Source organism: Nelusetta ayraudi, unplaced genomic scaffold, assembly GCF_046127955.1.
Source record: "Nelusetta ayraudi isolate G7.1 ecotype Tasmania unplaced genomic scaffold, CSIRO-AGI_Nayr_v1 ptg000071l, whole genome shotgun sequence".
Classification (NCBI taxonomy): Eukaryota; Metazoa; Chordata; class Actinopteri; order Tetraodontiformes; family Monacanthidae; genus Nelusetta; species Nelusetta ayraudi.
The window spans coordinates 4,514,207-4,530,578 of NW_027466121.1; the positions used below are offsets into that span (position 1 = coordinate 4,514,207).

General features: G+C 44.2%; 2 protein-coding genes across 7 annotated transcripts; both read right to left on the reverse strand.

The window, feature by feature from the left end:
• Positions 1-464: 464 nt before the first annotated feature.
• On the reverse strand, positions 465-8,860 carry pias1b (protein inhibitor of activated STAT, 1b). Of its 4 annotated transcripts, none has more exons than XM_076042602.1 (14): positions 8,808-8,860; positions 6,837-7,269; positions 6,648-6,732; positions 6,509-6,556; positions 5,728-5,818; positions 5,458-5,592; positions 4,970-5,075; positions 4,147-4,220; positions 3,866-4,026; positions 3,646-3,779; positions 3,313-3,490; positions 3,062-3,201; positions 2,712-2,749; positions 465-2,619 (listed from the first exon to the last, which is right to left on the reverse strand). In XM_076042602.1, exons 1-14 carry the CDS (start codon positions 8,829-8,831, stop codon positions 2,260-2,262), a joined length of 2,007 nt encoding a protein of 668 aa, XP_075898717.1. In that variant the 5' UTR covers positions 8,832-8,860; the 3' UTR covers positions 465-2,259. The 4 variants fall into 4 exon arrangements, with proteins under 4 accessions (XP_075898717.1, XP_075898716.1, XP_075898719.1 ...); XM_076042601.1 differs by having other exon boundaries at positions 465-2,622; XM_076042604.1 differs by lacking the exon at positions 8,808-8,860 and adding an exon at positions 7,694-7,791 and having other exon boundaries at positions 465-2,622.
• Positions 8,861-10,147: 1,287 nt separating this feature from the next.
• On the reverse strand, positions 10,148-15,918 carry skor1b (SKI family transcriptional corepressor 1b). Of its 3 annotated transcripts, none has more exons than XM_076042599.1 (8): positions 15,336-15,918; positions 13,168-14,959; positions 12,775-12,868; positions 12,565-12,669; positions 12,374-12,430; positions 12,007-12,081; positions 10,660-10,734; positions 10,148-10,260 (listed from the first exon to the last, which is right to left on the reverse strand). In XM_076042599.1, exons 2-8 carry the CDS (start codon positions 14,938-14,940, stop codon positions 10,166-10,168), a joined length of 2,274 nt encoding a protein of 757 aa, XP_075898714.1. In that variant the 5' UTR covers positions 14,941-14,959; positions 15,336-15,918; the 3' UTR covers positions 10,148-10,165. The 3 variants fall into 3 exon arrangements, with proteins under 3 accessions (XP_075898714.1, XP_075898713.1, XP_075898715.1); XM_076042598.1 differs by having other exon boundaries at positions 10,148-10,263; positions 15,336-15,917; XM_076042600.1 differs by lacking the exon at positions 12,374-12,430 and having other exon boundaries at positions 10,148-10,263; positions 15,336-15,857.
• Positions 15,919-16,372: the final 454 nt, after the last annotated feature.

Below are 16,372 nucleotides of genomic sequence, written 5' to 3' on the forward strand. Positions count from 1 at the left end.
CCGTAAACACTGTCCGGAAGTCAGATATCATCGGTTTTTATAACGTGAGTCGCTGTGTCTGGCACAAGAGAAAAATAGCTTGCCTTTGTATGACCTGTCTTGGATACAATTCTCAAATTAGACTTAATATGAATCAGTCTGACTACATAAACAATGCCTATACTTTGCCCACTGAAAATTTGAATGACATATGAATTTAAAAATCACATTAGTTTAGGGGGAAAAAAAAAGGTTAGAGATAAAACAGCACCTACTAGCAGAAAAAGTAGGAACTGTTACCGAACCAATTTCCGCTCAACATTAAACTGAGACCCGTTCGACTTCATATGAATATATCATATTAGATATCAATCTATTTGTCCCTACTATATTTACATGATATAAAGTGTTAGCTATATTTGCTTAGCAGCTGTGCTAAATAAGATGAATTCATGGACATCTTCGCAAATACTGTAACGTGGGGATGCTCTCTAATACTGGTTTAATTTTTTACAAAGACGAAATAGCACAGTAGACGTCGAAGCGTTCGAAATGATCAAAGCCTCTATTGCGTTATTGACATCTTCTGATAGTAAAACAGACAGGAAAACAGAAAATGTTACAATGCATGTCGAGCAACAATGACATCTTTAAATAGCATTAATTATATAATTACAAAAGAAATATCATGTACAATGACAGCAATGCATATCCACAAATCAAACAAAATGCTGAAAATATATATGATAATAAATAATCCTATTTGTAAGCACAAGTCAAGAAAAATAAAAGGGAGGGGACTCGTCCATAACTTCAATGGTTGTAACCTCAGGGCCTGATTGATTCTGTGATACACTTAAACACCAAGCTATCAGAGTTCACTTGCATTCTGTTGCAAATACGCTTGACATAATAGGCTATGCTTCCCATGGCCTCACTGAGGAAGAGCAGAGAACTCAAAGCCTATGAGCATTCAGGTAATTCGGAGAAACATGCAAAGCTGAGAGCTACTTTTAAGGTGTATACTGCAACTGTGAACGCTACATTGCTCAACATAGCCTTTATGTTGGGAAAAAAACAAAAACAAACAGCAAGTGCTTGAATCAAACAAAAAATATATATGGTGAAATGTTATCAATCCACTTGCATTCCATTTCAGATAAAAAAATTATTCAAACCTTTCAATTTAAGAGTAAGCTTTAGTGCACTGGAAAGTAGCCTCGTCCTAGAATGGAGCATAACACATGTCACCGTCGACTGGCCTCTTGACTGTAGTTTGGTGGATACATGTCGAAGCGTAAAAGCAAAAAAAAAAAAAAAAAAAAAATCTTTTATAAAAGACAAATACACAACGATGCAAATCTTCGATGTGTGTAAAGGTCCAATTGTGTCACAATGACAGAAGGCCGCTCACTGGACTGGGGCCCATCCACTCACACGCCGTAAAGGCCCAATCCAACAATACCGACAGATGTCCAATTCATATGTATTTTAGGTACAGTATGAACTATACAATGTTGTTCATATTCAATTTCACTAAAGCAAAAAAGCAAAAAGGAGAAAGAAAAAGCAAACAGACAGACAGACCAAGGTTCTGACAACAGAAGGATCTAGCGTGAGTTTTGCAATTCTAGTGGCAACAGTAATTAGAAGCATAGGGAATGCTTTTTTTTTTTAATATAAGATAGCATACATCCAACATAACTTACATTATAAATAATTCTTTTAAAAATATGACCACAGCATAAATGTATAACAGAAAAAATCTACAGTGATGGCAAACATGGCCAGATCTTTCTGCTGTCAAAAAAAAGCATGTTTGACATTTAGAAAATAAAGAAAGTGTTACACCTCCTCTGCGTCGATGCAATTTGCCTTTTGTACATTTAACAATGCCCATTTTCTTTATATTCTAAATATCACGTTCCGTGAGGTGTCGCCTCACTGGGGCTCTGTGCACATAACATTATCTTGAAATAATGCCGTTGACATGGAATATTGAAACAAAACTGTAAAAACTAGGTACAAAAGGTACAATATACTGTAATCAAAGGACCACATGAAGAGGTGTGAAAAAGTCTTCAGTATTCACAGAAAAATATCAACTGAAGGAACTTACCGGACAAGAGGTGTCCTAAGTTTATGTACATATGATAAGTAAAATTGAAAATAGATTTTCCTCTCTGTACATAGCACTGTATTCTTTCATCTCTCTCTCTGCCTTATTTACAAAGAACCTCCGTTCCGGCGCTCTCCCCCGATGTTCAGTTCGGCGTGGACCTAGTCGAGAGAGATAACGTCAGATATGGAGCCGTAAATGGCCGCCGCCGCCGCCTCCACCGAGGACCTGGGCAGTCCGGAGATGGCGTGGCTGTCCCTGTCCCTGTCCCTGTCCCTGTCCCGCTCTCTGTCTTTGTCGCGGTCCCGTAGGCTGCTGGACGACACCAGACTGCTGGTGCTGCCGCTGTTGCTCCCGCCGTTGGTGGCCGCCAGCGCGCTGCTTCCGGGCGTGCCGGGCTGCTCCCGCAACATGGGCGAGGAGCCGTATGGGAGGAAGCGGTTGAGGAGCAAGTCGTGATCGTCGGAGGCCGACGCCGAGGCTGAGGCGGCGGCCGCGGCCGCCATCACCATGTTGTAATGCTGCTGGAGCGGAGCAGAGCAGAGGGATTACAAACCGGGTATATCACGCTGCAACATGTTTAAGAAAATGAAGATGTTTTGAAAAATATTACCTGATTGTCGCCTTGGAGAAAGGAGAAAAAACTAAGATCTGCAGGAGAAAAGGAGGAAGACAAATCAATTGACAATCGCTACACAGACTTGTGATGGAAAGGGTAAAAACAAAAAGGAAAAGAATAAAAAAAAAAAAAAGAGGATTCCTAATTTCTATCACTATCTGTGTTTCCATTACCCTAGAAATAAAAACAAAAAACAAATCGCAATTGTACTCATTTTGTACTAATTGTAAAAACCATTGCTTTTATTTTGCAAAAAACTGTAATAGAAACACAGCTAGTGGCTCATAGTCAGTATTGGCGGAAAAGCAAAAAAAAAAAGGGGGGGCGAGAACTAAAGCGTTCACCTGGCAGGTCGCTAGTTGTGTGATAGTAGTGGCGGTAGTCCTGGATGAGAGGCGGCGGTGGGGGAATGTAGCTGGTCTCCACTGGTGGCATGCTGGGTGCTCTTGACACAGGAGAGGCCTGGCTGTGCAGGTTCAGCACTCTGAAGAAACACAAGGCACCGCGTCAGTCGCAAATCCGTGGTCTTAAGAAACACCTTTATTTGAGATGACCTCACTTCCAGCGTGGGATTCTTTTCTTTTAAGAGACTCACCCTTTGTTTGGGGGCGGAGAGACTGGGGACAGTGAGGGACAGGCCCTCTTGGGGGGCGGCTCATCCTCCACCTCCTCCTCTGAGGAACTATCCAGTGTCAGGTCAATAACATCCACCTTCTTCCCGTTGTCAGTGGAGGAGCCCCGTTTCTGCTCGTGTGCTTCTGTCCGAGACGAATCTATAGAGGAATTCATTCATTCTCAATAATGCAAATATTGAACAGGTTTTTCCCTATGTGGTGCACATATTGATCGTATTTGCGGTAAAATACAACAAACATATTTATTTCCTGGTAAAATACAATCGCACATCTGGCAGGTGAGAGCTACTGACCATTATCTACACCATTGACGGCAGAGGACACTTCCTGCACTTCCTTCTTTAACCTCATGGGGGACCAATTCCCATCCTCTTTGAACTGGATTTCATCACAGTCTGAACAGCTATTCAGGATTTCCATGAACAACCTGCAGAAGAGGATCACTGCGTTGACAAACTGCAACCTGTAGGGAGACAGCAGTGACATTCCAGGGGTCTGACGCGCTGGGCTCACCCGTCTATGATGAGGTGCTCGTACGGCGCCTTCTTGTCGCAGACTGGACACACCCAGGTCGGCTTCTTCTCGTTCATTTGGATATAAAGAGTAGCATCGAAGCACTGGAGGTGAGAGCATGTGATGGCTCTGCATGGGATCGTCAGCCTCATCTTGCCCAGCTGACATTCACAAGAAAAAGGAGAAACTGAATGAATTAACTTCACTTTAAGGACACTGCTTTGAATGCAGAACGTCTCTGTAGTATTTCTCGATCCCTCGCGGTGGTGTGGTTTACTTACCGGACACAAAAGAGAGACTCGTAGACTGGTGGTGGCGATTTCGCTCTCTGGATCAGCTGTTAATTTCTCCTTGACTGCAAGGAGGAAGGAAAAACAAAATTATTACATCACGAGTTCTAACATTACCTGCTCAGACTGCGACCGTCACAGGCGAAAGCTTATTTTAAAAATCAATATTGTGTCATGAGGTCCTGCAGTGTCGAGAAAGACTCTTTAATTCACACTGCAAAAAAAAAAAATTAAAAATTCACAGCTAAAACGGTCAGCCGTACAAAATAAAGGGTTAGATATAAAGTATAAAAAAACAAGCAGGATTTCTATTTCTTTTTAAGAGCAAATGCCTTTTTCAGATATCTTATAGAAGTACATTGGTGAAAGAGAAAAAGTCTATTAAAATAAGGTCACCAAAGAAGTAAAAAAAAAATAATAAATAAAAAGCTGGAAAACCTCAGTTCTGAGAAAACTCGTCTCACAGCCTGCTCATTACTGGCGGCCTTGACAATACGGAAGGAGTATTTTACACTTCTCAGCCATTGCAGCATAAAACATTGTCCCACTGAGGCAATCATGAGAGCTCAGACCAGCGAAGAAAAACATAGTTACTGTATCATACAACTGATACACTGGCGAATCAAAGTGTCTGCTTAACAGAGTTTTCTTTTGTTAAGGACCAAGCAAGGTCAGTTTAAGGAGTTTCTGAGAGGCTGCAGCTGCCCCCCCCCCCAAAAAAAAAAAAAAAAAAAAAAACACATCTAAAAACAAACTTCAAACTTCATAAAACAACATTAGTGTTTTCGACGCTTGAGATCAAAAGGAAACTTACTCAGAGCTCTTGAGTGATCAGGGTTCCTGATTCCTTTGGCCCGTAGTCTTTGCAATAACACTGTGGAGGACTGTTGCCTGACCAGATAGACAGCCATAGAGAAACACTGGCAAAACAAAGATTCCAATAGTGAGCAAAACACATCACACTGAGGCAACATGTATTTCCCTTTGACACTGCCAGTTTATAGGGGCTGCAGCTGTTTGCTCAACAACCAAAGGTTTAATTCGCACAATTAAAAAGTGACAAAACAATTATTTTTTTCAACAAAAAAAATAAATAAAATTCCTAACGTGCACAAGTCTTTTATATCCAAACAGGACAAACAATATTTTATTCTTTTTGGGAATAAAAGACTATTTGCAAGCCAACGGCTAACAGGCCTGGCAGAAGAGTGACTGCTGTCAGGCTGATTTCTCTTGATCATCGATGTCAACAAGATGGACACAAAGGTCAGACTCGTTCATCCTCTCCACCACTCTCCTTACCCTTCCGATTTCCGAAGTCCACGACACCACGATGGTGTTGGGGACAGTGGTGGACAGCCGGATAAGGGAAGTTATATTTATGGGGCGGCTGGGCCTTTTTGGTTCGACGCCATTCTTTGTGGGAGGGAGATATCCCTGCAGTCAAAACAAAACAAAACAAACAAACAAAACAAAACCGAGAATATGTGACTTGGTTTCTTGGCAACTCTCGGTGTGAAGTGCAACAGGCAACTTGAAATGAGAGACTAACAACAATCTAGGTGGACTCACAGGAAGATTACAGGGCTTGCCGTTGACCTTCACACACAGATTAGGAGGGAAATGATCCTCCTGGGGACAGCTCGTCTCCGATAAACAGAATCTGAAAGCAAGAAGAGGAATGATTCAAACTGTGCACTGGAGCGCTGCAACAGGGGCATGTGGAGTCATTCATTTTGTTTGTAGTCAAACATTTCTGGGGGAATAAAAATAACAGCGTGGCTCGTGAGCTACGTTTCACATTATTACGTTTTTCTAACCTTTAACAGGATAGTATGAAACATGCACAAGTTCTCCGATACAAAACTCAAGGCCGTGAACGTAGCTGCTTGACTAATGACTGATGATGAAAAAAAAAAAGCACTGTTAATACATTTGGTTTTGGTTCAAAATGCACTCTTGACTGATTCCTTTGGATTCAGTTAGTTTGTTTTTTTTACAACCTGAATCCTCCACCCCCCCCCCCCCCCCCCCCCCACCAAAAGATGAAGTGACGACAATAAGATTAATAGCTACACTACATAATGGTTTATACTTCACAAATCCAGCAACTACAGAACGACCAGCGCCCCTGCCGTGCGCAAATATTTGTCAGCACTGCACAAAATTACAAGAGAGGCGCAAGAATCACTTTGTTTATTTCTGTTTCTGCCATCACAGGGAAGCTAAATATACAAACCCAGCAGCCTCTCATCACAAATGCCCCCCCCCCCCCCCCCAAAAAAAAAGAAAAAGAAAAAAGAAAATAAATACTTCAGGCTCGCGAGAGGACAAAAAAAAAATATTGACGTACCTTAGCTGGACTTGAACCACAAAGTCACATTTATTTCCAGATATGTCCCTAAACACAGCAACAATAAGTTGAGGTCAGTTTATTTACCTAGTAAATCAAGTGTTTAGTTTAATATCACAATTAGAAAGCCCTCGCTTACATGGAGCTGCTGATCTGTTGAACTTGCTGTGGTGTTAATGCGAATGCGTAACATGCTTCCTGGAACCGCTGGCTGTTGTCAGAGGCTATGAAAAAAGAGAGAGAGAGAGAGAGGAGGAACTGAACGACACCAGCAAAGGAGACGCAGGGTGATTTATTCCCAGAGAATATCACGCAATAGTGAATTTACCCAGGCTGGTTGGCTTGATGAGTTCATCCAGCACATCGTAGAAGGGCAATCTCTGCAGCTTGACATCGGGATGCACCGGGTGCAGGGTGGAGGGGAGGTGAGGCAAACTCAGCTCATGCTTGGGCCCGAGCAGGGACACGGGCAGCAGAGGCGAGGGGGATCCGTGGCTGTCGAAGCCCAGCTGGGCGAGGCCAGCGGGCAGACTGGAGGCTGAGTGGACCCCGGGAAGGGCCAGGTCCACGGGGGAGACCATTTTGATGGGGAAGCGCCGTCTGTAGAGCTCTTTGATCTTCATCTGCACCGCAGGACTGCAGCCAGCCTTGAGTAGGTGGAGGGCTTTGGTCACAAGTTCATGTTTGCGCCCGTGCTTATTTCGCCCCGCATACCCCAACAACACCTGGAGCTCCGAAACTCGAAGGCTCATTACCATTTGCTGGTAAAAGACAAGAGGGGGACAGTAGCCAATGAATTTAACATTCATAAACAGGTTCCTCCTCCTTTTATTAAAGCACAAAGTTCACTGAAGAATGTTTTGTAACCCATTCAGACACAAGGAAACACCGGCAGCAGAAAACCACAACGTCATCAATATTTCACCGTTTACGAGTTGCGCAGCTAAGAGCTCTTTGATTTCCCGACTGCTAGAGAGGAAACTAAAATTACCAGCGGCCCTTTTTGCATTTCAACCAATGTAAAAGAAAATGGGAATCAATGAGCAAAAAGCCCAAATAATGATAATAATAACTATAACAATACAGTATAACTTAGAGAACCCATGTCAGCAAACCAATTGATTACTTTTGGTTTCATATCGAAAGAAATAATAATAAATAAAAAAAACAGAAAGCGTATGTCACATGTTTCACATCTTCGTACAGTCTTGATATCACTTGGGAGAGACTGTTCAAGGCTACAAAGTGGCATCAGATATCCAAGTGTTCGTCTGCGTCTAGTAAATATACAAGCTGAGTATGCAAATTGCTGTTGCAGCACATCGTGGCAATCAGCCTCTTGCACTTTCATTTCGCCAGCCTAACTAGTAATCAGTGAAAAACTGCAAAAGGTAAATACTTCAGGTAGTCTAAGTACACATAAATCTGACAGACAAGACGGAGCTGTCCAAGTTTCTTCAGAAGTAGAACGCACAGCACTCAAAAGCTACTGATATGGACTGGCACAAGCAATCTGACTGACCAGAAGGAGGACAGATACCTCTGTTGGCATTAGCTGAGGAAAGGGTCGGATTCGAACTAAATCGTGTCATAATTTCGATAACTTTTAATCAAAAGGTGACCAATATAATGAGTGAGAAAAGTATGATGAGACAGTATGAAGTGAGCATAACGGAACCTACGACTCCAGTATCCATACTACACTACTGATTACAAAAAAGCCTTGAATCACATCAATGTATCCCTGGCTGTTGGTTAAAGTACGTAATGTGGTCGATGCGAATCCTTAAGAAAATAATAAATAATGTATTTTCCCCACGGACAACTGTCCTATTTTTGACTGATCAGAAAACAGGGCATATAGCAGCTAGCGTTAACCTGACCCTGCCTTCCAGGGAATAGACAGAGCCCATTTTTCAAACACACACACACCAGGTCCTTCAAACAAACTACCGCTTCTGTCAGTTGGATCGCACTAGAGTGGCACCAGGTTCACAGTGGTGGAACGGATGTGTTTCCCCACGTTTGTACAATTACGATCTCTGGCCTTATGTGGCGGAGAGCAGCACAGCAGTGGCAGAAAAAAACGTCGGCAACAATAACAAAGCTAATGCTACCGAGCTAGCCAGCCAGCTAACAGTTTGTCTGGCCACTACCGCTCAATATTTTTGTGCCATATGCTTCCATAACAACATCCTACGTTCCCATTATGTCAAGTGGCAACTGTGCCCAGATTTGAAAAACAAATCTCAATGGGTGAGACGTCTATTTATCAAGCTAAAGTAGGGCTTCGCTTTACCTTCAGTTCCGCACTCTCCGCCATCTTGTTACATTAGGTGCGCAGGCGCATAAGCTATCCTCAGGGGACCGAGAACAAGTCGAAATGATTTGGCACTTCCTCAAGATGACCTGCAGGGGGAGCTGCTACAACATAAAAGGAACCAACAAGCCCCATTTGATCTTTTTCATCTTCAATGTATTGAGCTACTTGAAATCATCATCATCATCATCATCATCATCATCATCATCATCATCATCATCATCATCATCATCATCAAAAAAGATAAATAAAAAAAAGAATGAAAATAATTTTTAGGATACTTCGAAATCAAGCGTGCCTTCTTTTCTTACATATCGTCCTCTCATGGGATGTGTTCATTTAAACTTATTTCCATTTTGAGAAGATTTTTTAAAAAAAAAAAAAAACAAACTCTGTATTTTTAAATACATACACAAATCATACAAATTATACAGGGGACCCCCCCCCAATTATGTTTTGTGGTTTTGGGCCATGTGTGCTATCGGTGTAGTTCCTCATTTATCTCTGTAAATGTACTCAACAAGCAGCTTATCGCATACATCTTACAAATCTCATTTCACGTTTACCATCTTAGAATCTGGAATCTAAACAACACAGATGGCTGCAACGCAAAAGGTTTTTCAATAAAAGTATTTATTCAGTAGCGATGAAAACAAATAATACATGAACGTAGAGGCTAACTCTTAATATTTCGCTTATTGACAGAGCGCGAGTGTAAGTCATTTATCCTTCAACTTCCGGTGCTTCTTGTCCTTTGCCTCCCACAAAACATGATTTTTTTTTTTCACTTTTTATTTTCACCACAACAAATAATTTAAAAGTAGGCCTAATTCCAAGCAGGCAGGAGCTGTTTGGTAATTTTCACCGCTCTCTTAAAGTGCATAACAACCAAAGTAAACAACTGACCCTCAGAGGGGAAAATGGTCAAAAGATGCTAATCACAATGTCCAGTGAAATATCTAATCAAAACTGCTATCATACAGACAAAGAGTGAACGGAATACCAATTCATGACTTTTACAGGTTACACACATTTGTCATTGCACTTTGCCACAAATAATAAATATCATCAATGGTATCAGTTGGAGTCGAACAAAATCCACAATGCGTCAGATGTGTTTTTTTTTAGAGCCAACTAAGGGTGCGGGGATACACGTTTGAAAATATTACAAGTAATTACAAGTTATACTCTTGATTTCAACAGTGTCCCTGCAGTGTGTCTCCTGACTTTCTTCTCAATAGGAAACGCTGCAAGACGTGCCTCTTCTGTTTTGTTTTTTCTGTTTGTTTGTTTGTTTGTTTGTTTGTTATGTTTGTTTGTTTGTTTATTCCTGGGGATCAGGGTGGCAGCAGGGGTGATTTGAAGGAGCAGGATCCGTTGCAGTGGCGAGGGGTCAGCATCTTACACGAGAAATGGTGTAAAGCGTCGTGAGCTTCTATGGACAAGGAAATCAGAAATCAATAGTGTACTTGCAAGGGGGCGTAAACATGTAAACGAAATGCAAATACGCGTAATGTAGCGCACAACAAGGAAATATATATATATATGTATATTTAAATCATACATATGTCTATATATATAACAATATATATTTTGTGAGAAAAGCGAGGTCCAAATGTCCAGCAATTTGCGATAAACCAAATTCTGCACACACACACACACACACACACACACACACACACACACACACACACACACACACACACACACACTTGGTTATCATCATCAATCAAGTCGGCAAAAGTGTGACAGGAAATCTTTTAAATCCGTGCGTGTGAGCGCGTGTCTACTGCCTCCGCTCCCTCCCCGTGCGTGTATTTGTTGGTCTGACCTCTGACGATGTGGAGCTGCTGAACCATCTCCTCCCTGTACGAGAGCTCCCGCTTCATCTGATCCTGGAAATTATCTGAGCAACACACGGAGGAGGGAGAGAGAGAGAGAGAGAGAGAGAGAGAGAGAAAGAGAGAGAAGGAGAGAGAGAGAGTCAGAGGCTCGTGCGGTATAAAGATGCGGCGACTGATGGATCGAGCAGAGGGATTCACCACCAGCCTTTCTGACTGTCTCTCTCTTCAATGGATGTGGGACAACATAGGCGTTCAATTCAATATATTCAGAACTAACGGAAACAGTTTGATCCTTCATTTAGCAGGCCCCCATTTCAAAAGAAGACCAGATTTTTTCTTTAGTTTCACAGTTCACCTTGTCAGCAATCAAGAGTGATTTAAGTGCGATGCACCTTTCGAACGGGAAAGTCATTTGCTTTGGTTGCTTTTTTTGCGAGAGAGTTGTCAGTATCGATTCATTTCCTCTTGAAAACAAAAATTAGAAGACAGCAATAAAAATGAGTACGAGAATTCTAAAGGCATCGCCAGTAGTAGAAACTTACAAGACCTTAAAATAAGAAATAGGATCAATAATTTTTTGTTCTAATTTATAATGGAATAAACACGTCCAGTGGCAGTGCTGTTTAACTGAACACGACCCTTAAATAATCTGCAGTCAAATGTCTCGGGTATTTATTTTGTGTCATAATTCCAATAATACTTTTTTTATTATTTTTTTTTTTAATTTCCTTCGCATGGCATTAAATATTTTCTTGGCAATATTTTCTTCTGCACGTATGAATTAAATGAAAATTCTAATAAACAAATGAACCCTTGGAAATACTTTGACGTTTACATGCTTGGCATTTTTGTTTTGTCAGTCACTTGGTGAATAAAGGAATAATGGCAGTGCACGATTTTTCTCTCAAATAAAATTTGCAGCCACACAGTTATCTGCCTAAGATTTAAAAATGAATTTTATTTATCTTTGAGAAGATGTTTAGAGAGTCTGCTTGGAACATGCAGTTGAATTCTACTGATTTACATATTTAATTGAATAATAGATCATTTAAATTGACATTTAAACTGACATGTATTCATTTAATATTGTGTATATGTTTTCGCAATATAAAAAAGAGAGATGTTTATAAATAAAATGTACGGCCACATGTGCCAAATTGCCAATTGAACTCTGGTGCCCACAGTGATTCAGGAAATTTCTGTCACCTCAAAAGATTCAAAACCATCCTTCCCTTCCACTTTGTGGGAACAAAAACACCTTTCAGAGGAGGCTTTCTCATTGATAGACGCTGCGTGTTCAGGTTCAGGTCAAAACGCTGCAGCCGGCTGCTTACCTTTCAAGTTTTGAAATTCACGCTCCAGCTTTTTCCTCAGCTCAACTTGTTCCAACAGCTGCTTCTGCAGCTCCTCTAAGAAAAATCAGAGATAAACATAGGATGTTTGAGGACAAGAGTTCAGGCTTGGAGGACACTTTTTCCTTTTTGGGAGGAGGAGGAGAATGAGGAGGAGGTGGATTGCTATTCATCAGTGTTTCTACCATCTGTCAAGAACAGAGCTTCCTGAACTCTAGCAAAACACACATTTACTGTGAGGGGAGAAGAAAAATCATCCCATAAAAAAAGTGATGATTGGTTAAATATCATTAGACATATAATAATAATAATAATAATAATAATAATAATAATAATAATAATAATCTACCTTTTGCTAGACTTTCTATGGCTCTTTGTGCAGGGGCTCTAGCTGACATTTCTTCGCCTGAATGAACACAAAAATATATACGTATTTGTACATTTTAAACCCTATATTTATTGCGCAACAATTATTATTATTATCATTATTTTTTTTTATTTTATTTTTTTTTAAATGAACCCTAATTTAGTGTCGCTTACCGTCATCCGTCTCTCGATGGACCTCTTCACTGCTTTGTTCATTACAAGATTTGGTTTCTATTTCCTCCACGGTAGACGACGGCTCCTCTTTACTCGAACTCTCATCTAACAAATAGAAAAAAAAAACACTTACGACTCAGATTATTTATTTATTCATTTTTTTTTTTTTAACAAATAAACTCATAAAAAAATGAAGGGGAAAATTCTCACCATTTGACGAGACGACGCCAGTGTGGTAACTAGCGGGTCTGAATTGATAGGGGCTGCTCCTTTGTTGCATCTCACTCCTCTCCGGTGTGTATGCCTGCAGGAAAGAGTCACCCCTCATTTGAATTCTTGCATTCACAATTTTTTTTAATATATATATATATATGTGTGAAATTATCAAACATGAACAGAACAATTAAAGTATTTAAAGCAAATTGTATTATTTATCATTTTAATCTAGGATTTTGTCTGAAAAATATGAGAAACAGAAACATTATCTTCAGCCGTCGCACAGATATTTTACAAACTGAACTCAAGGAAATAATATAAAAGAAAAGAAAAAAAAATGTGGGCCTATCAGAGCAATAACCAGCGGTGTCCCTCAGCGATACTCACCTCAGTGAAAGACGCGGCTATGTGGGTCTCTGTCTGCTTGCTGTGCAGGTCTCTCTCTGATGACTGGCTCAAGTGAAGGCTCATTTTGCGCGGCTCCACCGCGCTGCTCTCCATCACGCTCTTGGAGTCTGAGTCGGAGGGCGACGCGCTGTGAACCAAACCGGGTGGAGTCCTGGGTAAAACTGCGGGCGGCGGTCTCGGCTCTTCCTCCTCGTCCTCGGGCGACTTGTTCGTGCCCACGTCCACGTCCGGCTCGGCCTCGCTGTCCACGCACGGCGACGCGGAGCGGTAGCTGGAGCTCTCGCTCAGAAAATCGGGCGACAAATAGCCGGTGCGACAGTAGCCACCGCCGCCCCGGTTGCCGTACAGCTTGGCGATGCAGTCCGCGTCTTTGATGACGGGCCTGAACGCGGACACGTAGCTGATCTTGCGGGGGCCCAGGATCATCCCCTCGGGCGGCCTCGCCTCGTCCCCGGACCGCTCGTCCTCGTTGCGCGCCGACTGGGTGCTGGAGCAGCGCTCGTTCTCCAGCAGCGCGCTGTCCTTGGACGTGTTGCTGCTCCGGTCGCTCGGCTCCACGTCCATGTCGGTGGGCCGAGGCGGGCAGATGAGCTCCGGCGGAGCCTTGTGCTGCGGGTGCGGGTGCGGGTGCGGGTAGGGCGGCATGGGCAGCGCGCCCGCAGCGGGCCAGAACATGGGGAAGGGCGGGTAGGCGCTGTCCTTGGTGCTGGACCACAGCACGCCCGGCACACCCGCAGGCAGGCCCGCTTTGCTGCTCTGCTCCCCCAGCAGGCCCTCCTCTTTCTTCTGGCACAGGCCGAAGGCCGGGAAGCCGTACGGGTGCGGGAAGAGCGGCGGCGGGATCTTCTGCAGCATGCCGAACCCTTTACTGGGCACCGGGATGACCGGGTAGCTGCGGGCGCTCGCCACGCCGCCGCTGCCGCCGCGGTGGTGGTGGTCCTCGGAGCCGAGGATCTTGGCGGGTACGTCGGGCGAGTCCCGCACCTGGCTGGCTCCATGCTGGGGCTTTAGGGGTGACCGGGAGCGGGACTCGCCGCACGGCAGCGTCCTCTTGCGACTGCCGCCGTTGAACATGGCCTTGACGTCCTCCCACGCGTGCAGTATGTCCATCTGCGGGCCTTTCTCCGTCAGCTTGAGGTGGCGCCTCCACGAGTTGAAGTTGGCCGCGTCCGGCTGCGTGTACTTGGACTCGGGCGTGCGGTGCGAGTGGAAGATGAACTTGTTGGGCGAGAAGTACATGTTGCAGTAGGAGCACTTGATGCACTTGGCCCTGGAGCTGTTGTACCTCGCCGGGATGAAGTTGCCCCGGCTGCCCCACGCACACTCGTGAGACACGTCGAAGGCGAAGTTCTCGGGCAGTTTGGGCGGCGTGTGCGCGCCCAGGAACGACTTGCACAGTCGCTCCGCCTCGCGCTTCGTGATCATCCCACAGCGGCGGGAGGAGATGGGCATGGCCCCGGCCCGCCGCAGGATCTCCAGCTGCACCGGCGTGCACTGCACGCACGTGATCCCCAGCGCCACGCGCCGGTTGTGGATCTCGTTGTAGCTGTAGTGCTTCAAGAGCGTGTTGGAGATCTGCGCCAGGCAGAGCCTCTCCTGGCCGTCGATCACCAGAGACACGATGGGTATTCCGTACAGAACCGTCTCCCCGACCTGGTTCGGCTTCAGGTTCTTGGAGGTCGGGTAGGAGAGCTCCTGCTTGGAGCTCGGAGAGGAGGAGCTGGAGTCTCGCCCTGCGGGTATCGGTTCCATTCTTGGGAGGCCTGCTGAGCTGCGGGAGACGGTATTCGAGGTTATTGCGGCCGTGCAAGTATGCAGGTCATTACACGGCAGATTGCAGATTGGATGCCCCGATTCATTCATGCAGCATGAAAAGGATTTTTTTTTTTCTTCTTTAGAAAAAGCTCAAGGATTGAAGCAGAGTCTTACGATGACATCAATTGAGAGACATGACATCAATTGAAGGCACTCAGCGTAGATTTGTTTAGTTCTACTTTCCGGCGTAGTATTTTACTAACTTCGGCTACGGAAATCTAACGCTATTGTAATTCCACTTATCTTAAACAACAGAGGCTGATAAAAGACACACAAAAATATCCGGGATATTTAAATAGAGAGAGAGAGAAGAAAAGAAAAATCGAACTCACCTCTACTGTTGGCGCAGCTCCAAGCAGTTATGATGTTGTGACGTGGTGGCAGAGGGAGAGAGAGAGAGAGAGAGAGAGAGAGAGAGAGAAAATTCTGGGACGCGAGTCGGATGAGGCGAAGGGTGAGAGAAATGGGACGCAGCCGTCCGTGCAGCAGGAGCGCGTCCTCACTTCTCTCCTCTGTCGGCGCGCGCGGACAGGTTTGTGTTGTCTCGGCTGCACGCGGCGCTGCCGCTTACAGCCCCTCCCCCTCCTGGAACGACGACACCCCCGACAAGCAATCAAGTGACGGCGGAAGTTAAGGCAAAGACACTCCCACTCCGCGAGCCCGGCTACATTAACTACGGAGTCATGACACAGTATGAAGAAGGTTGGTGCGAAAAATGAGTTGGAAATATGAAGATTCACAACAACATTTAGGTGATTTTTTTTATTATTTTATTTTATTTTTATTAAGTCATCAATAACCTGCATTGCACGACAATTCAACCCATAACAAAATGTTTTTGCGCCTTTCACCGGGGACAAAGCGCGGTTGACGCGGTGAGCAATTGAGCTCTCCGGTGGGATTTTGCATTGCGCGGGCGCCCCCGCTGCAGACGCATTGTGCCGCGGCCCTTTGGTGATGAATAGGCTCCGGCTCCGGCCGGGGCCCTTCAACACGTGCTGCGTTCCCACGGACACGCCGTTTACAAGCGACACCTCGCAGACATGCGCCCTGACAATAAACAGCTGCTCCAAAGGTCGCTCCCCGGGACGTGCGTTCACCCCCCGACCCCCTTCCCGCCCCCCGAGCGCCGCAATACGGACCAATACATGCGTTAACCGGCCACTTCAGTGTTTAAAAAGTCAGCAAAAGCCTGAGGGTGCACGTGTTTAGTGTGGCAACGCACGGCGCGAAGTCAATGGTCTAATGTTGATAAAGCTGACGTGTTGATTGTTATTATTATTTTTTTTTATTTGGCTGCATAATTTTACAATCACATATTTAAATGTCAAATATCCTCCAGCTAAAACACAAACAGTGGCAAATGTGA

Bases quoted from the DNA above. Each gene is read 5' to 3' on its own strand.
- pias1b (XM_076042601.1), bottom strand. From the start codon at position 8,831: ATGGCGGAGAGTGCGGAACTGAAG. The intron at 3,202-3,312 runs GTGAGTCTCTTA...GTGTTTCTTCAG, and splicing joins TCTCCGCCCCCAAACAAAGG to AGTGCTGAACCTGCACAGCC. The intron at 2,623-2,711 runs GTAATATTTTTC...GCTCCGCTCCAG, and splicing joins TTCTCCAAGGCGACAATCAG to CAGCATTACAACATGGTGAT.
- skor1b (XM_076042598.1), bottom strand. From the start codon at position 14,940: ATGGAACCGATACCCGCAGGGCGAGACTCCAGCTCCTCCTCTCCGAGC. The intron at 12,431-12,564 runs GTAAGCGACACT...GTGTTCATTCAG, and splicing joins CCATCGAGAGACGGATGACG to GCGAAGAAATGTCAGCTAGA. The intron at 12,082-12,373 runs GTAGATTATTAT...GATTTTTCTTAG, and splicing joins CATAGAAAGTCTAGCAAAAG to AGGAGCTGCAGAAGCAGCTG.